Raw genomic sequence first — 17,191 nt, 5'->3', positions numbered from 1 at the left:
TGGCTGATCTGGCTTTGAGCCCAGGAATGTGGCAAGACTTGCATCTGCTGAAACAAGGTCATAAAAATTTCCATTTTTTAATTGCTTTTCTTGCAGAGATCTGTGGCACTCCTGGCTACTTGGCTCCAGAAATACTAGAATGTTCCATGGACCCAGATCATCCAGGTTATGGAAAGGAAATTGACATGTAAGCAGGATTGTGTGGCAAGTTCACCCATTACTCTAAGCCATAATTTGGGTTATTTGGGTTTAAGCAAATAGTACATGAATTTTGGATATTCAGAGGATCTAGCACAATCAGTGATGTGTGAACATCATTAATTGTGGCATATCAGTAAATCATGGCTAGTACAACACAGCTTAGAATGTGAATTCTGTTATATTTATCCTAATGAAAAAATAAATGTAGTTTTTTGAGGAACTCACTTTATTTCCCATCTAATCTTCTATAGCACTGTTTCTCAATTTTGGCAACTTTAAGATGTCTGGATATCAGCTCCCAGAATTCTCCAGCCATTTTGCTGGCTGCGGAATTCTGGAATTTGAAGTTGTCAAAATCACAATCCTAGGCTGCATTAACAGAGAGAAGGAATCAAGATCATGTGAAGTGTTTATAACAGTTTATAATGCTCTAGTAAGACCACGCTTGGAATATTGCATCCAATTTGGTTGCCACAATGTAAAAAAAGATGTTGAGAGTCTAGAAAGAGTGCAGAGAAGAGCAACAAAGATTATTACAGGACTGGAGGCTAAAACATACAAAGAACAGTTGCACGATTGGTTATGTCTATTTTAATAAAAAGAACCAGGGGTGGCATGATAACAGTATTCCAATATTTGAGGGATTGCCACAAGGAAGTGGGGGGTCAACCTATTCTCCAAAGCACCTGAAGGCAGGAGAAGAAGCAATGGATGGAAACTAATCAAGGAGAGAACTTAGAACTGAGGAGAAATCTCCTGACAGTTAGAACAATTAATTGCCTCCAGAAGTTGTGGATGTTCCAACTCTGGAAGTTTTAAAGAGGAGATTGGACAACCACTTGTCTGAAATGATATAGGGTTTTCTGCCTGAAAAAGGGGTTGGACTAGAACACCTCCAAGGTCCCTTCCATCTCTGTTATTGTTATTCTTAAAGTTGCCAAAGTTAAGAAACAAAGTTTTATGGAGATGACTTTCCATCTCTGTCCATATGTTATTGCTTTTTTTAAATGCCAGTTTCTCCCAAATTTGTCTTGTCCAAAATTATGCCCTCTTAATATTTTGGACTACACCTTGGTGTATGTTGTGTAGTGGGTCCGACGCAAGGAAGAGACGCCAGCCGGTGTGTGAGTTCAGCTCTTTATTGGAAGGGGGTAGTGAACTGGGGGAATGAGGGTTACCTGGCCTCCTTAAATACCTGGCCAGGTAAGCGGACGGCCAATGGGGTTGGCCCTAGGTTTCCCGCCGAAACTGGGTTTCCCGCCGAAACCGTCCAGGCCAACGCCCCCTGGTGGCTGTTGCTATGCAGGTGCCTGCATACATAACAGTGTATTTGCAGCATAAATTGGACAAAGAATAATTATTTGCTTTAAGTATCAGCATTCTTTGTAACTAACAATTACAATATGTGGTATAATTGCTGTGTAAGTAACACCATAATGATCATTAGTCTGCTTAAAACTTTACTACCTACTGAGGGCTAGAAAAGAAGACAGAAAAATCTGTCTCTCCTGCTGCAACAAAGATGTTCTCCATCAACCTGCTTGTTCATCGGCAGGGAATCTTTTGAGTTGATCTGTAGAAGGTGGTATTGTATGGTGTAGCTTAGGAAACAAATTCAGATTTGGTCAATGAATATTTTGTTTCTCTGCATTTAAAACATTTTAAATGCAGAGGAACAAAACATTCACAAACATTGATCTTCAAAAATATTCAGTTTGTCCTCCTGACGGTTTCCATGTTTCAGGTGGAGTACAGGAGTCATCATGTATACTTTGCTGGCTGGATCTCCTCCTTTCTGGCACCGGAAGCAGATGCTGATGTTAAGGATGATCATGAATGGAGATTACAAATTTGGGTCTCCAGAGTGGGATGACCAATCAGATACAGTCAAAGACTTGGTAAGTAAACATCTACGGAGATTCTCAGTCATCCAGGTCATGGTTGTCCCAAAGGTGCTTTTTTCACGAGGCAACTGGGCTTTCTTGTTTTTCTTTGAAGACATTTTGTTTCTCATCCAAGAAGCTTCTTCAGTTCTTCACTTCAGAGCTGAAGAAGCTTCTTGGATGAGAAGCTAAACGTCTTCAAAGAAAAACAAGAAAATCCAGTTGCCTCGTGAAAAAAGCACCTTTGGGACTTGGTAGATAACTTTCACCTGGATGGATCCGGAGGCTCTTGGAGAAAACTAAATAAGAAAAATGCAGGTTAGGGAAAGATCAAAGTAATTAGAACAGCTGATGATTAAGAAATTAACACCAAAAGTATAGTACTTGAGCCCAATAGAAAAATGGTTCCCCTTTGTTTCTTGGCATTCACTGTTCTGTGTAATGGGATTGTATGGAGAACCTCTGAATGACGCTGAGCTTGTCGATCAGAAGGTCGGCAGTTTGGCGGGTTGAATCCCGAGTGCCGCGTAACAGAGTGAGTGCCTGTTACTCGTCCCAGCTTCTGCCAACTTAGCAGTTCGAAAGCACGTAAAAAATGCAAGTAGAAAAATAGGGACCACTATGGTGGGAAGGTAACAGCGTTCTGTGCGCCTTTGGCATCTAGTCATGCCGGCCACATGACCACGGAAGACGTCCTCAGACAAGTGCTGGCTCTTCGGCTTTGAAATGGAGATAAGCACCAGCCCCTAGAGTTGGAAACGACTAGCACGCATGTGTGGGGGAACCTTTACCTTTACCTTAGACCTGTTGTGTTTTTCCACTGTGTTCAAAAAGCAATGACTCCACTTCTGAGACACAACTCTGTTCTTCTGCCTACAGATTGCCCACTGCTTAGTGGTGAAGCCGCAGAATCGTTACACAGTACAGGATGCCCTCATCCACCCCTTCTTCCAGCAGTACATGGTGGAGGAAGTCCGGCACTTCAGCCCCTTCCGGAAATTCCGGGTATCCCAAATTGCAGAGAATTCTGGGAAAGAGATAGCCATTTTCTTCAGTAATAGCCAAGGATGGGGGCGGGGGTTTAACAAAGTTGAGATGATTATAATTGAAGCTTTTTGTTACCTGCCATGCATGTAAAATAGATATGGGCTTAGATCGTGCGATTCCTGCCCACCATCTTAACTTTTTTGATCCACCCCACAGATGTGCCTGCTGCTGACTCTGATAAGGAGTTCTTTTCAAATGGAAAAGGGGGAGGCTAAGTCAGGGGTTTTTGTGGTACCTGCATGCATTATGCTGCTGAACTGTGGATCCTAACCAAACAAGATACATTCACACAACACGCTAAACCATTGCAGTTTCCTTAGCTTTGGTTCAGTGCATTGTGCAAGCATGAGATTTATTCAGCAAGCTATGATTTAGCATGTCACACAAATCAGGCTTGAGTATCTTGGCCAAAACTGATAAATGGCAATACATTAAAGATATATTAACTGTTTTGGTATATCTGAAACAAAGTTCCTGATGGAAAACCTGAAAGACCAGGTTAAGGGCAGATTGTAATGATCAAAAGTTTATGTAGTTGCTAAGACTTGACACCAATTTGATGTCATATAAACAAACTAGGCTCAAATGGGGATGAGTAATTGGTGGTTACAGGTTTTATGAAACTCCAGCCATTGCTTAGCATGTTGTAGGAATCCAGTTATCACATTTAAAGGTAGTGGAATTTATTTATTTGAACACAGCATATTAATGAACTTGAATTTAATGTGCTGTGTTAATGTACCACAACCTGAGAGGTGAAGAATTGAACCAAAAGCATTCTGTATATAAAAATAACAGGTTTTTATTGGCAGTGGCCCATTCCTGATGAACTAATGCATCCTTTAAAAGAAAAAAAAGAATCACAAACTAATCAGATATACTTTAAAGAAGATGCCAGTCTAACAAGCATCTCTTCCCAGGTCATCTGCCTGACTGTTCTGGCTTCGGTTCGGATCTACCTCACCTACCGTAACCTTAAGCCAATCACTCAGGATGTGCTGCAGCGCGACCCCTACGGACTGAAGCCGGTCCGCAAACTGATCGATGCTTGTGCCTTCCGGATCTACGGCCATTGGGTGAAGAAGGGAGAAGCTCAAAACAGAGCCGCCCTCTTTGAAAACACTCCCAAAGCCATCCTGCTCAGCTTGGCCGCTGAAGAGGAACTTCTCTGATTTCCAAAATCTCCAGGGAGAAAGCAATTCAAAGAGCCTTTGGCATCTTCCGAATGGGCTGACCTGGGAATTCCAGCACGGTCCCAACACACGTGCTGACTTCAACTCCCACAGTTCCCCAGCGAACAACGATGGAAATGAGATAGCAAAATGTAAAGCTGAATATAGACCTGAATGTCTTTTCACTAAGTGCATTATTAGTGTTATAATTGTTGGTGGTGCAATCAGTTTAGACTGGATCTGGCATTTTTGTTCACCAGTTACAGGTAGCCTTTGACTTACAACCATTCATTCATTCATTCATTTATTTATTTATTTATTTAAATTTTTATACCGCCCTTCTCCCGAAGGACTCAGGGCGGTGAACAGGGCATATAAATAGAAATACAAAAGTTAAAAGAAGGATTAAATAATTGCCCAATTAAAACAATCAAAATATAAAACCTATTAAAACCCTCACGTTCCCCCATCAGGCCATGCCAGCTTGTTCGAATAAATGGGTCTTTAACCCGCGCCGGAAGGAGCGAAGATCCGGTGCCATCCGGAGCTCAACCGGCAGTTGGTTCCATAGAGCCGGGGCGCCCACAGAGAAGGCCCTCCCCCTGGGGGACACCAGCCGGCATTCTCTGACCGGAGGCACCCTGAGGAGGCCCTCTCTGTGGGAACTGTCTGTGTAACTGTCTGAAGTTACAACAAGACTGAAAAAAGTGACTTGCAACTGGTCCTTGTGCTTACAACCCTCACAGTATCCCCAGTCACGTGACCAAAATTCCAGCACTTAGAATGGTGTACATGTAGTCCTTACCACAGTTCATTCAGTGACTGTTTGAAGTTACAACAGGACTGAAAAAAGAGACTTATGACCATTTTTCACACTTACAACCGTTGCAGCATCCCTCATGGTCACATAATCAGAATTCAGATACTTGGCGAGTGATTCATATTTATGATGGTTGCAGTGTCCCAGGGTCATGTCATCCTCTTTTGTAATCCTCTGACAAGCAAAGTCAATGGGGAAGCCAGATTCACTTTGCAACCACTTAACAACTCTGGCAAGACAGGTCATAAAGTGGGGGGAAACTCACTTAATAAATGTCTCGCTTTAGCAACAGAAATGTTAGGCTCAGTTGAGGTTGTAAGTCGTGGTCTACCTGTATTGACTCTGCTCTAGCCAACCGCTTTGGATAGTGAGATGAGCAGCATATAAATGCAATAAATTTAAATTTAATAAATAAAATTTAATAAATAAATTTATGATGGTTGCAGCACACCAAAATAATGTGATAGCCAATTCCAGTCAGTTTTCAAAAAGCAAACTCATTGAAGGAAGCCAGATTCGTTTAACAACTGTAATGATTTGCTTAACAACCATGGCAAAAAGTGAAACCTGGCATGACTCGTTTAACAACCTCTTTGCTTAGCAATGGAAATTCTGCTCCTAATTGTGATCCTAAGTTGAGGACTACCTGTATGATTTCTGAAACTTCTGTGATCCAAGAATAAATGAAAAGCTCGAGTGCAAAGCTGCACTACCAAATCGTAGTGCTAATTCCCATCCATGAAAGTTTCTCTACCGCTCCAGTCATAGGATGAAAAACTCAACAGGGACCTTTTTTCCAATCAGCAAAGAAGTCTTCTCTCATCCCAGGACTGGGTGGCTGCTCTGAGGCTGAAAACGTCTCGTAGAAAGAGACTCACAAGCTTTTTTAATTGTTTTAGGCTGCCCATCGCTTCCTTAGTTGTTGTTTTAAAAGCAATGGACAAATTTAATATAACTACATGGATCCTCCATGTTCAGCACAGTCTGTCTTATTTATTTTTTGAATGAAGCATTGGAGAAGGACGGGGTTCCTGCTTCTGGGTTTCCCTGTTACTGTTGGATTCAGAATGCTGGATTAGCATGTCTTAGAACCCAAGTCTTCCATTCAAAGCGGAGGATATACAGTATTTGGCACAATGTCTGAAATGGAACTTCCGTGTTTCAAACCAACCTATTTCTGAATGCCAGCTATAGTGAATCACTGGGGGGTGGAGAGGAAGTTGCAGCCTGTCATGCTTCACTGATGTACGTATGTTGAGCCAGAAGTTTAGTTCAGCTGCGCGCTCTGGAATGCCGTTGCTGCTTAAGATCCAGGTTGCCCTGAGTGCAATGAAACACATCCCAATCCAGCAGGAGTAGGCAAAGAAAACATCTAATAAAAGCAGTTCCATTATCTGTAATGAGGAAGATTATAGATGATAGATAAACATCTAGCATTAACACATAGATGAGTTATGTTGATGAAGAGTCTCAGTCACCCAGCTAGTTGCCATAGTACTAGCAGTCAACTACTACTAGACTTACTTTTCTTTTGTTGGTTTGAAATGTTTTGTTGCTTATCCAAGTAGCTTCTTCAGTCCTAACAAGGTGGTTAGGAGGACTACATATACTGTATGTCCTCCAACATGTATGAGGTCCCCCTAACCAACTTTAACTTTAACCTACAACTAAGAAGAAATTTCCTTGAAGATAAGAACAATCAGTGGAACAACTTGCCTCGAGAAGTTGTGGCTGCTCCAACAGTGAAGGCTTTTAAGAAGAGACCAGACAACCATTTGTCTGAAACGGCATAGGGTTTCCTGCTTGAGCAGGGGTTGGACTAGATGACCTCAAAGGTCCCTTCCAACTCTGTTATTCTGTTAACTTGCTCAGACTGAAGAAGCTACTTGGATAAGCAACAAAACATTTCAAACCAACAAAAAGAAAAGTCCAGTTGCCATGACTCAACTCCACATAGATGTGTTATGGACTTATTATTTATTAGAGCTGCACATAAAAACATGATTTTTTTTAAAAAAATATTTAACAAACAATAAATGTGCTTTATTTATTCAATATGACTGAATTGTGATATGTAGATTCTCAAATTTTATCCGGAGTTGACAGAACCTTATTCCAAATTGGCCATAATCCTGTCTCACTTAAAACTACTGCAGACGTGTGCTGGAGGAGGGGAAGAGAGGAAAGGAGAGGGGAAAGTTATAAGCAGTTCTTGGAAGAGATCTCAAAATCCAAAGAATTAGAGGCTGAATTATGACATAGTGCTAAACCATAATACAATTTGTTTGATTTTGCTTTATAGTGTTTGTGAAGAAAGCCAACTGTGGTTTAAGCAGTAATTCCAAAAAGGGTGTGGACAGTGCTGGTGACATCACAGCAGCCTCACCATGCCCCTTGTGGCTCCTAGGCAAAGAGAGGGCCAAAAAGGTTACTCATTCTGCCAAACCATTACCTTGTTAACTATGGCTTTTTAAATTAATTAACCAATACAACATGCTGGCTATAGCCACAAGCTACAGCTTGCCAATCTTAACAGATGGGTTTATTCAAAATGCTACACCAAAAACAAATACTGTATATGACTTAGAGAAATGAATGGGCCCAGCCAATCTCAGTTTAGGTAGCACAATGGTTTCATGCATAGGATTGTTCCAGAATGAAACCAGTAATCTGCAAATAACAAAACAATGAGTATCTGAATTACACTTACAACCAGTGGAAAGGTTTTATTCATTTTTAGCTCTCAAAACATTAACATTGTCCTTTATCAATATCATGCTAAAAAATACCCAAAGTCTTGCCAACAAAAATGCAGGCTGACCCATCTCCATAGGAGAAAAGATCTGGGTCTTTTTAGAAGAGTTTAATATTGTCTTCAGAGTTCAGCCCTTTTGCGGACAGCTTCCTGCGCTGGCTGCTTGACGAGGCTGATGGCACATCGGAAGCTCAAGTTGTCTGAAGAAGAATCAGGAGTGTTCCCCATCCTATGGATTAAGAGGAACAGGGTTTGTCTTAGCAGAAGGTCTCCTGGATCATCTGGCCCAAATCCAGAGCTACTTCAGCATTCCTAAACGTTTTGTCTTCCCATGTTTTAGGACTGTAATGAGAACTCTGCCTGGGAAATTCTGGGGGTTGCAATCTAAATACACCTGAACAATGCTAGAGGGGGGTAAGCGGGATTTAGTTCATTCAATCAGTTCTTGGTGAGTTTAAAAAGGATTTCCCAATTAATTAAGCAATGGTAAACACTTAAATGTTTATTTAACACGGATCATAAATTATTTTTTAAAAGATGCATTCTTGCTTTTTCAACCTCTTCCCCAGCTGTCTGGAATTTGTATGGGCAATCCCAAGATATCTCCTTTCTCAGGAATTTTCAGTGCTCTGAATTCAGCATCCAGCTGCTGTTTTGAGTCATAATGACTCCTGTTGCCTGTATTTTCATCACTGGAAATCTTGGCAGCCCTGGCTGCTTTTGACAAATGACATAAGCATCATCATGAGGTTATACCAGAAGCTCTACCCTTTTTAAATGCCTATGTGATGTTATGACACACATACAAAAGGGACAGGACTTAAGAGCCTTGGTGGAGCAGTGGGCTAATCCCTCCTTAAGTAACACCAGCTGCCTGCAATTAGTGCAGGTTCGCATCCCACCAGGCTCAAGGTTGACTCAGCCTTCCATCCTTCCGAGGTAGGTAAAATGAGGACCCAGATTGTTGGGGGCAATAAGCTGACTTTGTAATAATGCTGCTTGGCGGGGGCCGAAAGCCCTAATAAGCAGGCATATACATAGAATGAAGGCTATTGCTAAGCACATTGGTTTGTGCTTAAATTGTAAGCCGCCCTGAGTCTTCGGAGAAGGGCGGGATATAAATGGGATTAAAATAAAATAAAAAAAATAAATACTGCACAAGTGTACTGTTGCTCTTGTCAGACTGATGGCTGCTGCTGATTGCACTTGTCCAGTACACTATAAGTTTTAAAATCTGGAGGAGAAGATGCTAATAAGATGTCACTTGCCAGCATACCTCGTTGTAACCTGAGCCTTGTGATTGGCAGAGCCATCCACTGTATCAATCCAGGATGCTCCTCGCAGGACACACATCTTTTGACCAGGCTGGCGGGATGCAGGACCATTTGGACGATACTCTGAGGATGTCCATTCCCAAGTATTTCCTAGCAAATCGTATAAGCCTGTAATACAGCAAAGACAGTAATTCACTTGGGAAAGCCTCCAATCTGCCCGTAAAGAAGTATATGAGCCTTGGAAGATCAGAAAGGAAAAGAGCAAATAGGTAGAAAAGTGTATCTACAATGTTTCTGAAAAACTGATGCTGGCATATTCTAGAACTAAACCTGCACTCATCACAAATTCAATTGCTGGCCTAGAACGGAGTTTCCAGTCCAGGTTATCCTTATGTAACAACTACAACATGGACCAGCAGCTCTGTCACTAAACAAAATATCATGTGACCATGTTGGATTTATGTCATTTCCATTAATCACTTGCTGTTTTTGTGACATTATGTAACCACAACTTGCAATTTTACTGTAAAGCTCTCCATTGATTCTGCTTGTCAGAAATCAGCTTTGAAGCATAAAACTAGTGATCATGGGATACAGCAATAACCGTAAGGGTGAGGGCTGGTCACAGAGCTACTTTTTCTTGTGCCGTTGTAACTTTGAACAGTTAACAGGGTAGTCATTAAGCAAGATCCACTTGTATTATCTACAGAACGTTGTAAAATGCAACGATCTGTTAGGAAGACAATTTAGCTTGCTAGAGAGAGGACTAAAACCTTGAAAGTTCAAGAACCTTTATTTAAAATGCTTCCTATTCCACGTGAGAGCCAGCAGGCTGACCAGTTCCAATGACTACGGCCTGTAATCTTACCATAATTATTCTGAGGAGGGAACGCTGCTACTGGTGATGCTCCACGGAAGCCATCTTCAGCTGTGTCAACTTTGGGAAAGTTGCCCTGTGCAGAGAAAAGGTGGTGAATATGTGAACACCGGAGGTAAACAAAGACAACAAATCCAAACAGGGTGCCACAAAATTCAGGGGGTGGGGTGGGGGGTGTCATAGTTCAAGAGTAGTCTTGAACAGCCTGTGCAACAATGAAATGGTATATCTGATTGACTGTTTATGTGTCATCAAACTGGTATTAACACTTAGCGATTCCTCTGATTGATTGAATGAATAAATGTACAGGCTGCCTATCTCACATGCATGATTTCAGGGCAGCTAACAATTAAAACAGAGCACAAGAAAATAAAAAAGCAACCCGAATTAAAAATAAAAGAGCAACTGAGAATGCTGACAAACAAGCTGTGAAAAAGGTTCCCCCATGCTATCAGGAACCCCCAGACTTGATGGCAAAGCCAGGTTTCTAATGCCTAAAGAAGAGTCTTGGCCAATAAAGATATGCACATATGAAACAAAAGAATCCAAGCCTACGAAATGGTCAATGCCAGTGTTTTTCAAATTTTGACAACTTTAAGATGTGTGGACTTCAACTCCCAGACTTCTCCAGCCAGCAAGTATATGAGATGGGCAGCCTGTACATTTATTCCCTTGACACCTGAAGCAATAAAACAGGAAGAAAAGAGAAGCCTATACATTTATTAAATTCCCCACATGCTGGATGGGGAATTCTGGGAATTGAAGTCCACACATCTTAAAGTTACCAAACTTGACAAACACTGCTTTACCCCCAGGAATAGCCTTGAACTGGGATAAAATGATGCAAAAAGAAAGATTGGGAATGCTTATTGTCACTACTCTTAAGAAGGGCTGCACCATGATTTTTACTGAATTTTGCTTCTGCATTTGATTATATCATGCACTTTCTGCAGTGTGGTTATAAATATCGGTGTTGCAATTTTATTTGAGCCAAGTCACATGAATGTTATACAGGAGCAATATAATCCCTTCATTTTGGATACTAAATATGGGTATTTCAAATCCCTATTTATTCTCAAGACTACATATGAATTCATTCACACATATACATAATTTGTCCTCCAGTTATTACTGCTTTTTTTAATGGTTTGATTTTTTTTCTCTTGGTTTGATTTTTTCTTTAACCAATTTTGTCATTTTCATCATCCCCTTTAGCTTTTGCTTTTCTCATTTCATAAAAATAAAAATCCCAGTTTTGGTCTCTTACCTGCCAGAGGTTTGTGCGATTGGCTAAGAATTTATTTCCCCAAGGATACAATCTGTCTAACAAAAAGGGGAAGAAATAAAATAAAATGGTAATGTCGATCCACACTATCGATTCTAAACACACCAATTTCCTCCCTTCAACCATTGATCCTGGATAAGCTTATCTTTAATATCAAACATTAAAAAGCATGTGGATTATTAAAACCTAAACCTCTAAACACATTATTTGGATAGCATGCTTAGGGCTGTTGGTGCCACTGCATTTTTTCTATGTATATGCCCCATTGTGTGCTTGCTTGCTCTCTTGTAATCCTTTTATCACCAATCTCTCCAGGGAGGGAAAAGCCAAATGCCGGCTGGGGAATTCTGAAAGTGGAAGTTACACATCTTAAAGTTGTTAGGTAGAGAAATACTGTTGTAGACTGCCCACCTGGATTAAAAGGGCAAGATTTGCTTCCCAAATCTGGTAAATTAGCCCAAATTGGGTAAAAGTGGCTTTTCTTTGGCTAACAATATACAAATCCATTACCCAATTACAAGAGGGACATTTAAATTGACTTAAGGTATTTTACCTACAATAGGTAGAAAGGGCTTTCTGATAATGGGTTTTGGGTAATGGAGGAAAAAGTCTGGGAAGCAGTGATTGAGATATTATTGTGATGGATCTAAGACCACTTTGGTTCCTTGCTTACGTACTCTCAAGGCCTCCCCTAGCAGCAAATTCCCACTCCTCTTCTGTTGGTAGCCTCTTCCCTTTCCATTTGCAAAAAGCCTGAGCATCATTCCAGCTCACGTGCAACACTGGGTAGTCTAGCCTGTCTTTGATGCTGGATCCAGGACCTGAAGGCTGAAGACAGGAAAGGATTCTAGTTATTTAAGGCACTGTTATCTCTAAATTAAATTTGCATGCCTAAAAAGCTATTGCAAGGGAGGGTCTACTAACATTTTCAGGCGCTAAGTGTTCAAAGACAGATTAATTAATTCAATGGCCAAACTATCTTAAGACATCATCAGTCTTATCGTCAAAGAGCCTGGGCACACTCAGCTGGAAACACAAACACCACAAAATTTCTTACTTGAAATCTCATTAAAATCTAAAAAAAAATCAAATTTTTACAAGATGTGTGAACTCCTAAAAATTTTTTGCCCTTTGAAAAGGATTAATTTTCAAATCTCATCTGAGGGGCGTGTAGATGCCATCTAAGGCACAGGTGTCAAACTCGATTGCATCACGTGATGTATCATGACATTTTTTGGCTTTGCGGAACCAGGGTGGGTGTGACCTGTGGGTGACACATCCGGCCCATGGGCTGCAGCTTTGACTCCCCTGATCTTAAGGGCACTGTGGATTTTCTAGTGCTGGCAAAAACATTTGGTGTATTTTCTGTTGGCCGGTTATTTATTTATTTATTTATTTATTTATTTATTTAATTTATATACCGCCCTTCTCCCGGAGGACTCAGGGCGGTGAACAGGGCAATACATAAAAACTAGATACAAAAATTAAAAATTATTAAAACGTGATTAAACAATGCCCATAATAAATTAATACAGATTAAAAATTGAAGTCCATTTATAAAAATCCCACCCCATCCCATCAGGCCAGGCCAGCTTGTTTAAAGAGATGGGTTTTAAGATCGCGCCGGAAGGAGCAGAGATCGGGTGCCATCCGGAGCTCGACCGGAAGATGGTTCCATAAATCCGGTGCACCCACAGAGAACGCCCTCCCCCTGGGGGCCACCAGTCGGCATTCTTTGACCGGTGGCACCCTGAGGAGGCCCTCTCTGTGGGAGCGTACTGAGCGGAGGGAAGTTGACGCCGGCTGCAGGGTCCCAACTAATGTTGTTATGCATCTTGGATGTCAGCCCAGTCTGTCTTGTAGATTGTAAGTATGGTTCACTAATCAACACCGTAGTACACCGTAGTACACAGAGACAAATCATGACTCCGATAACATCTATATCCCTCTACTGAAGTCTCACCTGCCTCCAAAATGCTTTTTCAATCGGAAGCCACCATGGTGCAGACTAAAGAGAAGAATAAAAGTAGAATGTAATCAGTAACAACAAGAAATCCCATTTTGAACTGTTCCACTTTTCATCAAAATAACATGCATTTCTCCTCCATTTTTAGAATAACATTAGATAGACAATCATTTTCAAAAGAAGAATGGTATAAACCTGGTGAAAACAATGGTGCTAGCCCTTCTGATTTCAAATACATTGGAAAGTGGTGTAATATTGGTTGTCGAGATCAATAAAGGTGAAATTGTTGCTCAATAAAGATACAGAGCCCTAAGGACTTGGCATGCCAAACTAGGAGCAATGGAAGATATACGCAATAAGAAATCAAAGTTTTACTTTGCAGGCCGAACATTTCAGATCACAAAATTTTAGGCAGGATGGCTGAAAAGATGCCACATTCTGCCAAGCTGCAGAAGCTACATTAGGCAAGATGGATCAATTCACTTCATGACAAGTTCAGGTTAGACTTATAGTCTCCTAGAATTTATTACTTGTAGTTTCTCTCCCTGGGAAATCAGCCTCTTAACACTCAAACTATTTCCCAATACTTGACTGACCCATTTACTAATATAAATTGGTGCTGAATAATCTGTGATCTGTAAGACTTTCTGGAGTTTGGAACACAGGGCAGGTTGATCAAAATCACCCCTTTCTCCCAAATACTGAAAAGTGGCCCTTTACCTCCAGTTTTTGTGTCACTTTCTTTTTAAGTTCTTCAGGGACAAAATTCTCGAAGACGAAACTCCAGCCAAATTCCTCGGCTTCCGTTTTGTATTTCTGGTCTTTCACGAATTCCCTGTGCCCAAAAGATAGAACTGTTTTTCAAACCAGCCTTTTTTTTTGTAGATCCCTCAACAATTTTGTGGCTGGGAGTTTCTGCTCTTAAAATTCTGGCAGAAGGATACAGGGGGTGTGACAATGATGTGCTAAATCAACTGGAATGGGGATCTAATGGTGCCCTAGGGTTTTCATGTTCCACTTTTATACCTTTGCATATGGGTTTAGTGTATTTATATGCCTAGTTCCTTCTATTCCCATAACATTTCAGTGGGAAAGTGCACTGTTGTAATTAGGTTGTTTGCAAATATCTTAGGAGACAATTTGAGGTCTCTGAGGGTCCCAAAGAAAAGGACTCAGGGATCACATGTGATCAGCAACTGGCCATGTTGCACTAAGCCCTTTCTCATTCAGCACTGGTTTCTTGTCACAGCTAGCTAACTTGTGACAGCCTTTGCACACTATTTATCTTATCCAGATGGTTAAGAGCCTTGGTTAGAATGCAGTATTGCAGGTTAATTCTGCCAACTGCCAGCAGTTTGATTCTCATTGGCTCAAGGTTGAGTCAGCTTTCTATCCTTCCGAGGTTGGTAAAATGAGGACCCAGATTGTTGGGGGCAATATGCTGACTCTGTAAACTGCTTAGAGATGGCTGTAAAGTACTGTGAAGTGGTATGTAAGTCTAAGTGCTATTGCTATTTATGTCTTGTTTTTCCTAATGATATTCTGAAAATAAAGCAACCAGGAAATGCAGGATGCAAAGGAAATGTAATCTACAATTTGCACTAAGAGAGAGGGTTGGGACTCAGGATACTATTGTTCTTTCTTACTACTAAATACATTGCTCCCGAATTGGACTTTGCCACAAAATAGCTGTATCAGAAATTTACCTTTCTACCAAGCCCAAATCTACCCTTTATTTAACACCAGCCAACTAAGACAACCTTTCATGAACTTGAAAAAGTGGATTCTAGTCCTCAAAACTATCCTGCCACAATCTTTTACTGCAGCATGAACTGTGCTGTTGAACATCAAGGAGTTTCTTAACAAAGTAGTGGACAGTTCTGGTCTTCCTGTTAAAGTTTGTTTACTCATCTGGCCTACATTGAAGGGCTGACTCGGAATTGTTAGAAAGCTGCAAGTTGTGAATGCAATCCAAAATAGTAGTGAAACTATTGTATTATTGAGTCATTACTGCCAGGCAAAAACCATGTTCAGCTAACATGGGACGTGAACTTTACCGGAAGTCTCTGTTGGTGACTGGATACCTGTCCATAACAAATGGTTTGATTATCCTGAAGGGTCTGTCTTTATTTTTACCATCCAATATGTTAGTTCTAATTTCCAATTTTCCACTGGGCAGCTGTACGGTATCTTCATCTTTTCTGAAAGCTGAGAGAAGAATTAAAATTAGCTGTAAGAATGTTAAGGAGTAGCAAAGAATGAAGGCAAATATATGTGTCCCAGGATAATGCTGCAGGATGTAATCTGGGTCGATCACCGGGACCAGAGATTTTGTCTTCCGAGCTTTCTCACATTCTGGTGAGAGAGATCTCTGAGGATGGGCTCCAACATGAATCTGAAAGCTCGGAACCTCTGGTCCCGGTGACTGACCAAGACTGGATCCAGTTGTAAAGAAGAATGAAAAGTTTAGAAGCCAAAGAAGTTCCTTTAAAAAAAAAAGAAACAAACTTTTTGGTTGTTAAAATGTAACATGGCAACTTTCATGGTGATCCCGAAGGGGTTTGTCACTTGACATTTTCCCCTCTTTTAAGTTAAATATTGTGTGATTTTTCATGGTTTTATTATATGCCATTTTATTAGTAAATTGTTAAAGCACATTCTCATGCTATTTATGGCAAGGCAAGATTGTTTTAATTGAGCTGCTTTTGCTTTATTATTATCTATTTGGATATTTCAATTTTACTGACTGTCCTGTATGGATAAAAATACAGAATATAAATCAAATTACTATTAATAATGGGTTAATTTTTTTTATTCTGTAACATGTGCAACCTCCATTCTAAAATCACCAGCACTTTAGAAATGTTAAACGTTTTAACAGGATTCATACTACAAAATTTCCAAGGGGAAAGAAAGGTTTTGCAGCATATCCTAAAGAACAGGAATTTCCTTAAAAGTTATATTCGCTGGAAACACATTACTCAGTACACTCTGCTTGCATACAGAGCTGTTTTCCCCATAATGGTACACTAAAAGTTTAAAGCCCTGATAAAATTATTTTTTAGGATTCTCTAGGGTGCTTGCTATTTTTGCAACATTTTTACTGGAACAGCCTAAAAATCTGGAAATGATAGCATGTTGTGTATTCCCAGCTTCTTCTGATGGATCCCAATTTAAATTCTAATTGGAATTCAACAGTACAGCCCAAAGCATGCCTAAGCCGCTGTTTGGCTATGTTTGCACAGGGGACAAACTTTCTTGTAACTTGAAGAGGAGGAACCTGTTCAGAGATTGTGTGGATAAAGGCAGTCTGGATCACACAAATCATGGGTTAGCATGGCCCCTAAGAGATATGGAAACATGCAATTAACCGGTGGAACGGCTTGCCTCCAGAAGTTATGGGTGCTCCTACGTTGGAGGTTTTCAAGAAGATAGACAACCGTTTGTCCAGAATAGTATCGGGTCTCTGGCTTGCGCAGGGGGTTGGACTAGATGACCTCCACGATCCCTTCCAACACTGTTATTCTATTATTTAAGTTCCATTCTATTCTATGGAATTATTTCTCGGCCTCGATTCTTTCTGGCAAAAACATTCTCTTAGTTGGGAAAAGGGGTTTTCCAAGGTTTAGCACCCTGCTGCCCACAAGGAGAGAATTTAACCCAAGCCTCGAGCCCAGGCAGGAAAAAGGAGAAGAAGCCGCGGCGGGGACTCACCGGGGCGCTCCGAACGGCCTCCGGTCACCGCCCAGGGAGACAACAAGACGGGCAAGAGACTCGCGAGCAAAGCGAGGGAGAAGAACATTGACACGGGGAGAGGAGAAGAGGACGCTTGACGATTCCTTCGCCCCCTTGGTAGCAATTTGCAGCAAAGGAATCTGGCACGGCGATTGCTTCCGGGGTCGACAGGAGTG

At 41.0% G+C, this 17,191-nt stretch overlaps 2 protein-coding genes across 2 annotated transcripts in view; one reads left to right on the top strand and one right to left on the bottom strand.

Annotated features, from left to right (window-relative positions):
• The window catches only part of PHKG1 (phosphorylase kinase catalytic subunit gamma 1), a 31,371-nt gene extending 23,882 nt beyond the window's left edge, over nucleotides 1-7,489 (top strand). Inside the window, exons 7-10 of the mRNA XM_081337136.1 lie at nucleotides 97-187; nucleotides 1,946-2,099; nucleotides 2,964-3,089; nucleotides 4,052-7,489. Of these exons, the coding sequence (XP_081193262.1) occupies nucleotides 97-187; nucleotides 1,946-2,099; nucleotides 2,964-3,089; nucleotides 4,052-4,303 (623 nt within the window). The 3' untranslated portion in view covers nucleotides 4,304-7,489. The remainder of the gene's footprint in view (nucleotides 1-96; nucleotides 188-1,945; nucleotides 2,100-2,963; nucleotides 3,090-4,051) is intronic.
• A 345-nt stretch (nucleotides 7,490-7,834) lies between these two features.
• Nucleotides 7,835-17,185, bottom strand: SUMF2 (sulfatase modifying factor 2). The gene is made up of 9 exons (XM_081346554.1): nucleotides 16,995-17,185; nucleotides 15,338-15,488; nucleotides 14,001-14,115; nucleotides 13,278-13,322; nucleotides 11,992-12,142; nucleotides 11,297-11,352; nucleotides 10,021-10,105; nucleotides 9,155-9,320; nucleotides 7,835-8,107 (listed from the first exon to the last, which is right to left on the bottom strand). The coding sequence occupies exons 1-9, from the start codon at nucleotides 17,080-17,082 to the stop codon at nucleotides 7,999-8,001; spliced, it is 966 nt and encodes a 321-aa protein (XP_081202680.1). The 5' UTR covers nucleotides 17,083-17,185; the 3' UTR covers nucleotides 7,835-7,998.
• Between the last annotated feature and the right edge of the window lie 6 nt (nucleotides 17,186-17,191).

Source organism: Vipera berus (assembly GCF_964194415.1).
Source record: "Vipera berus genome assembly, chromosome: 1".
Lineage (NCBI taxonomy): Eukaryota > Metazoa > Chordata > Lepidosauria > Squamata > Viperidae > Vipera > Vipera berus.
Note: the sequence above shows the minus strand (reverse complement) of the source record. Positions and strands in the feature narration are given on the sequence as shown.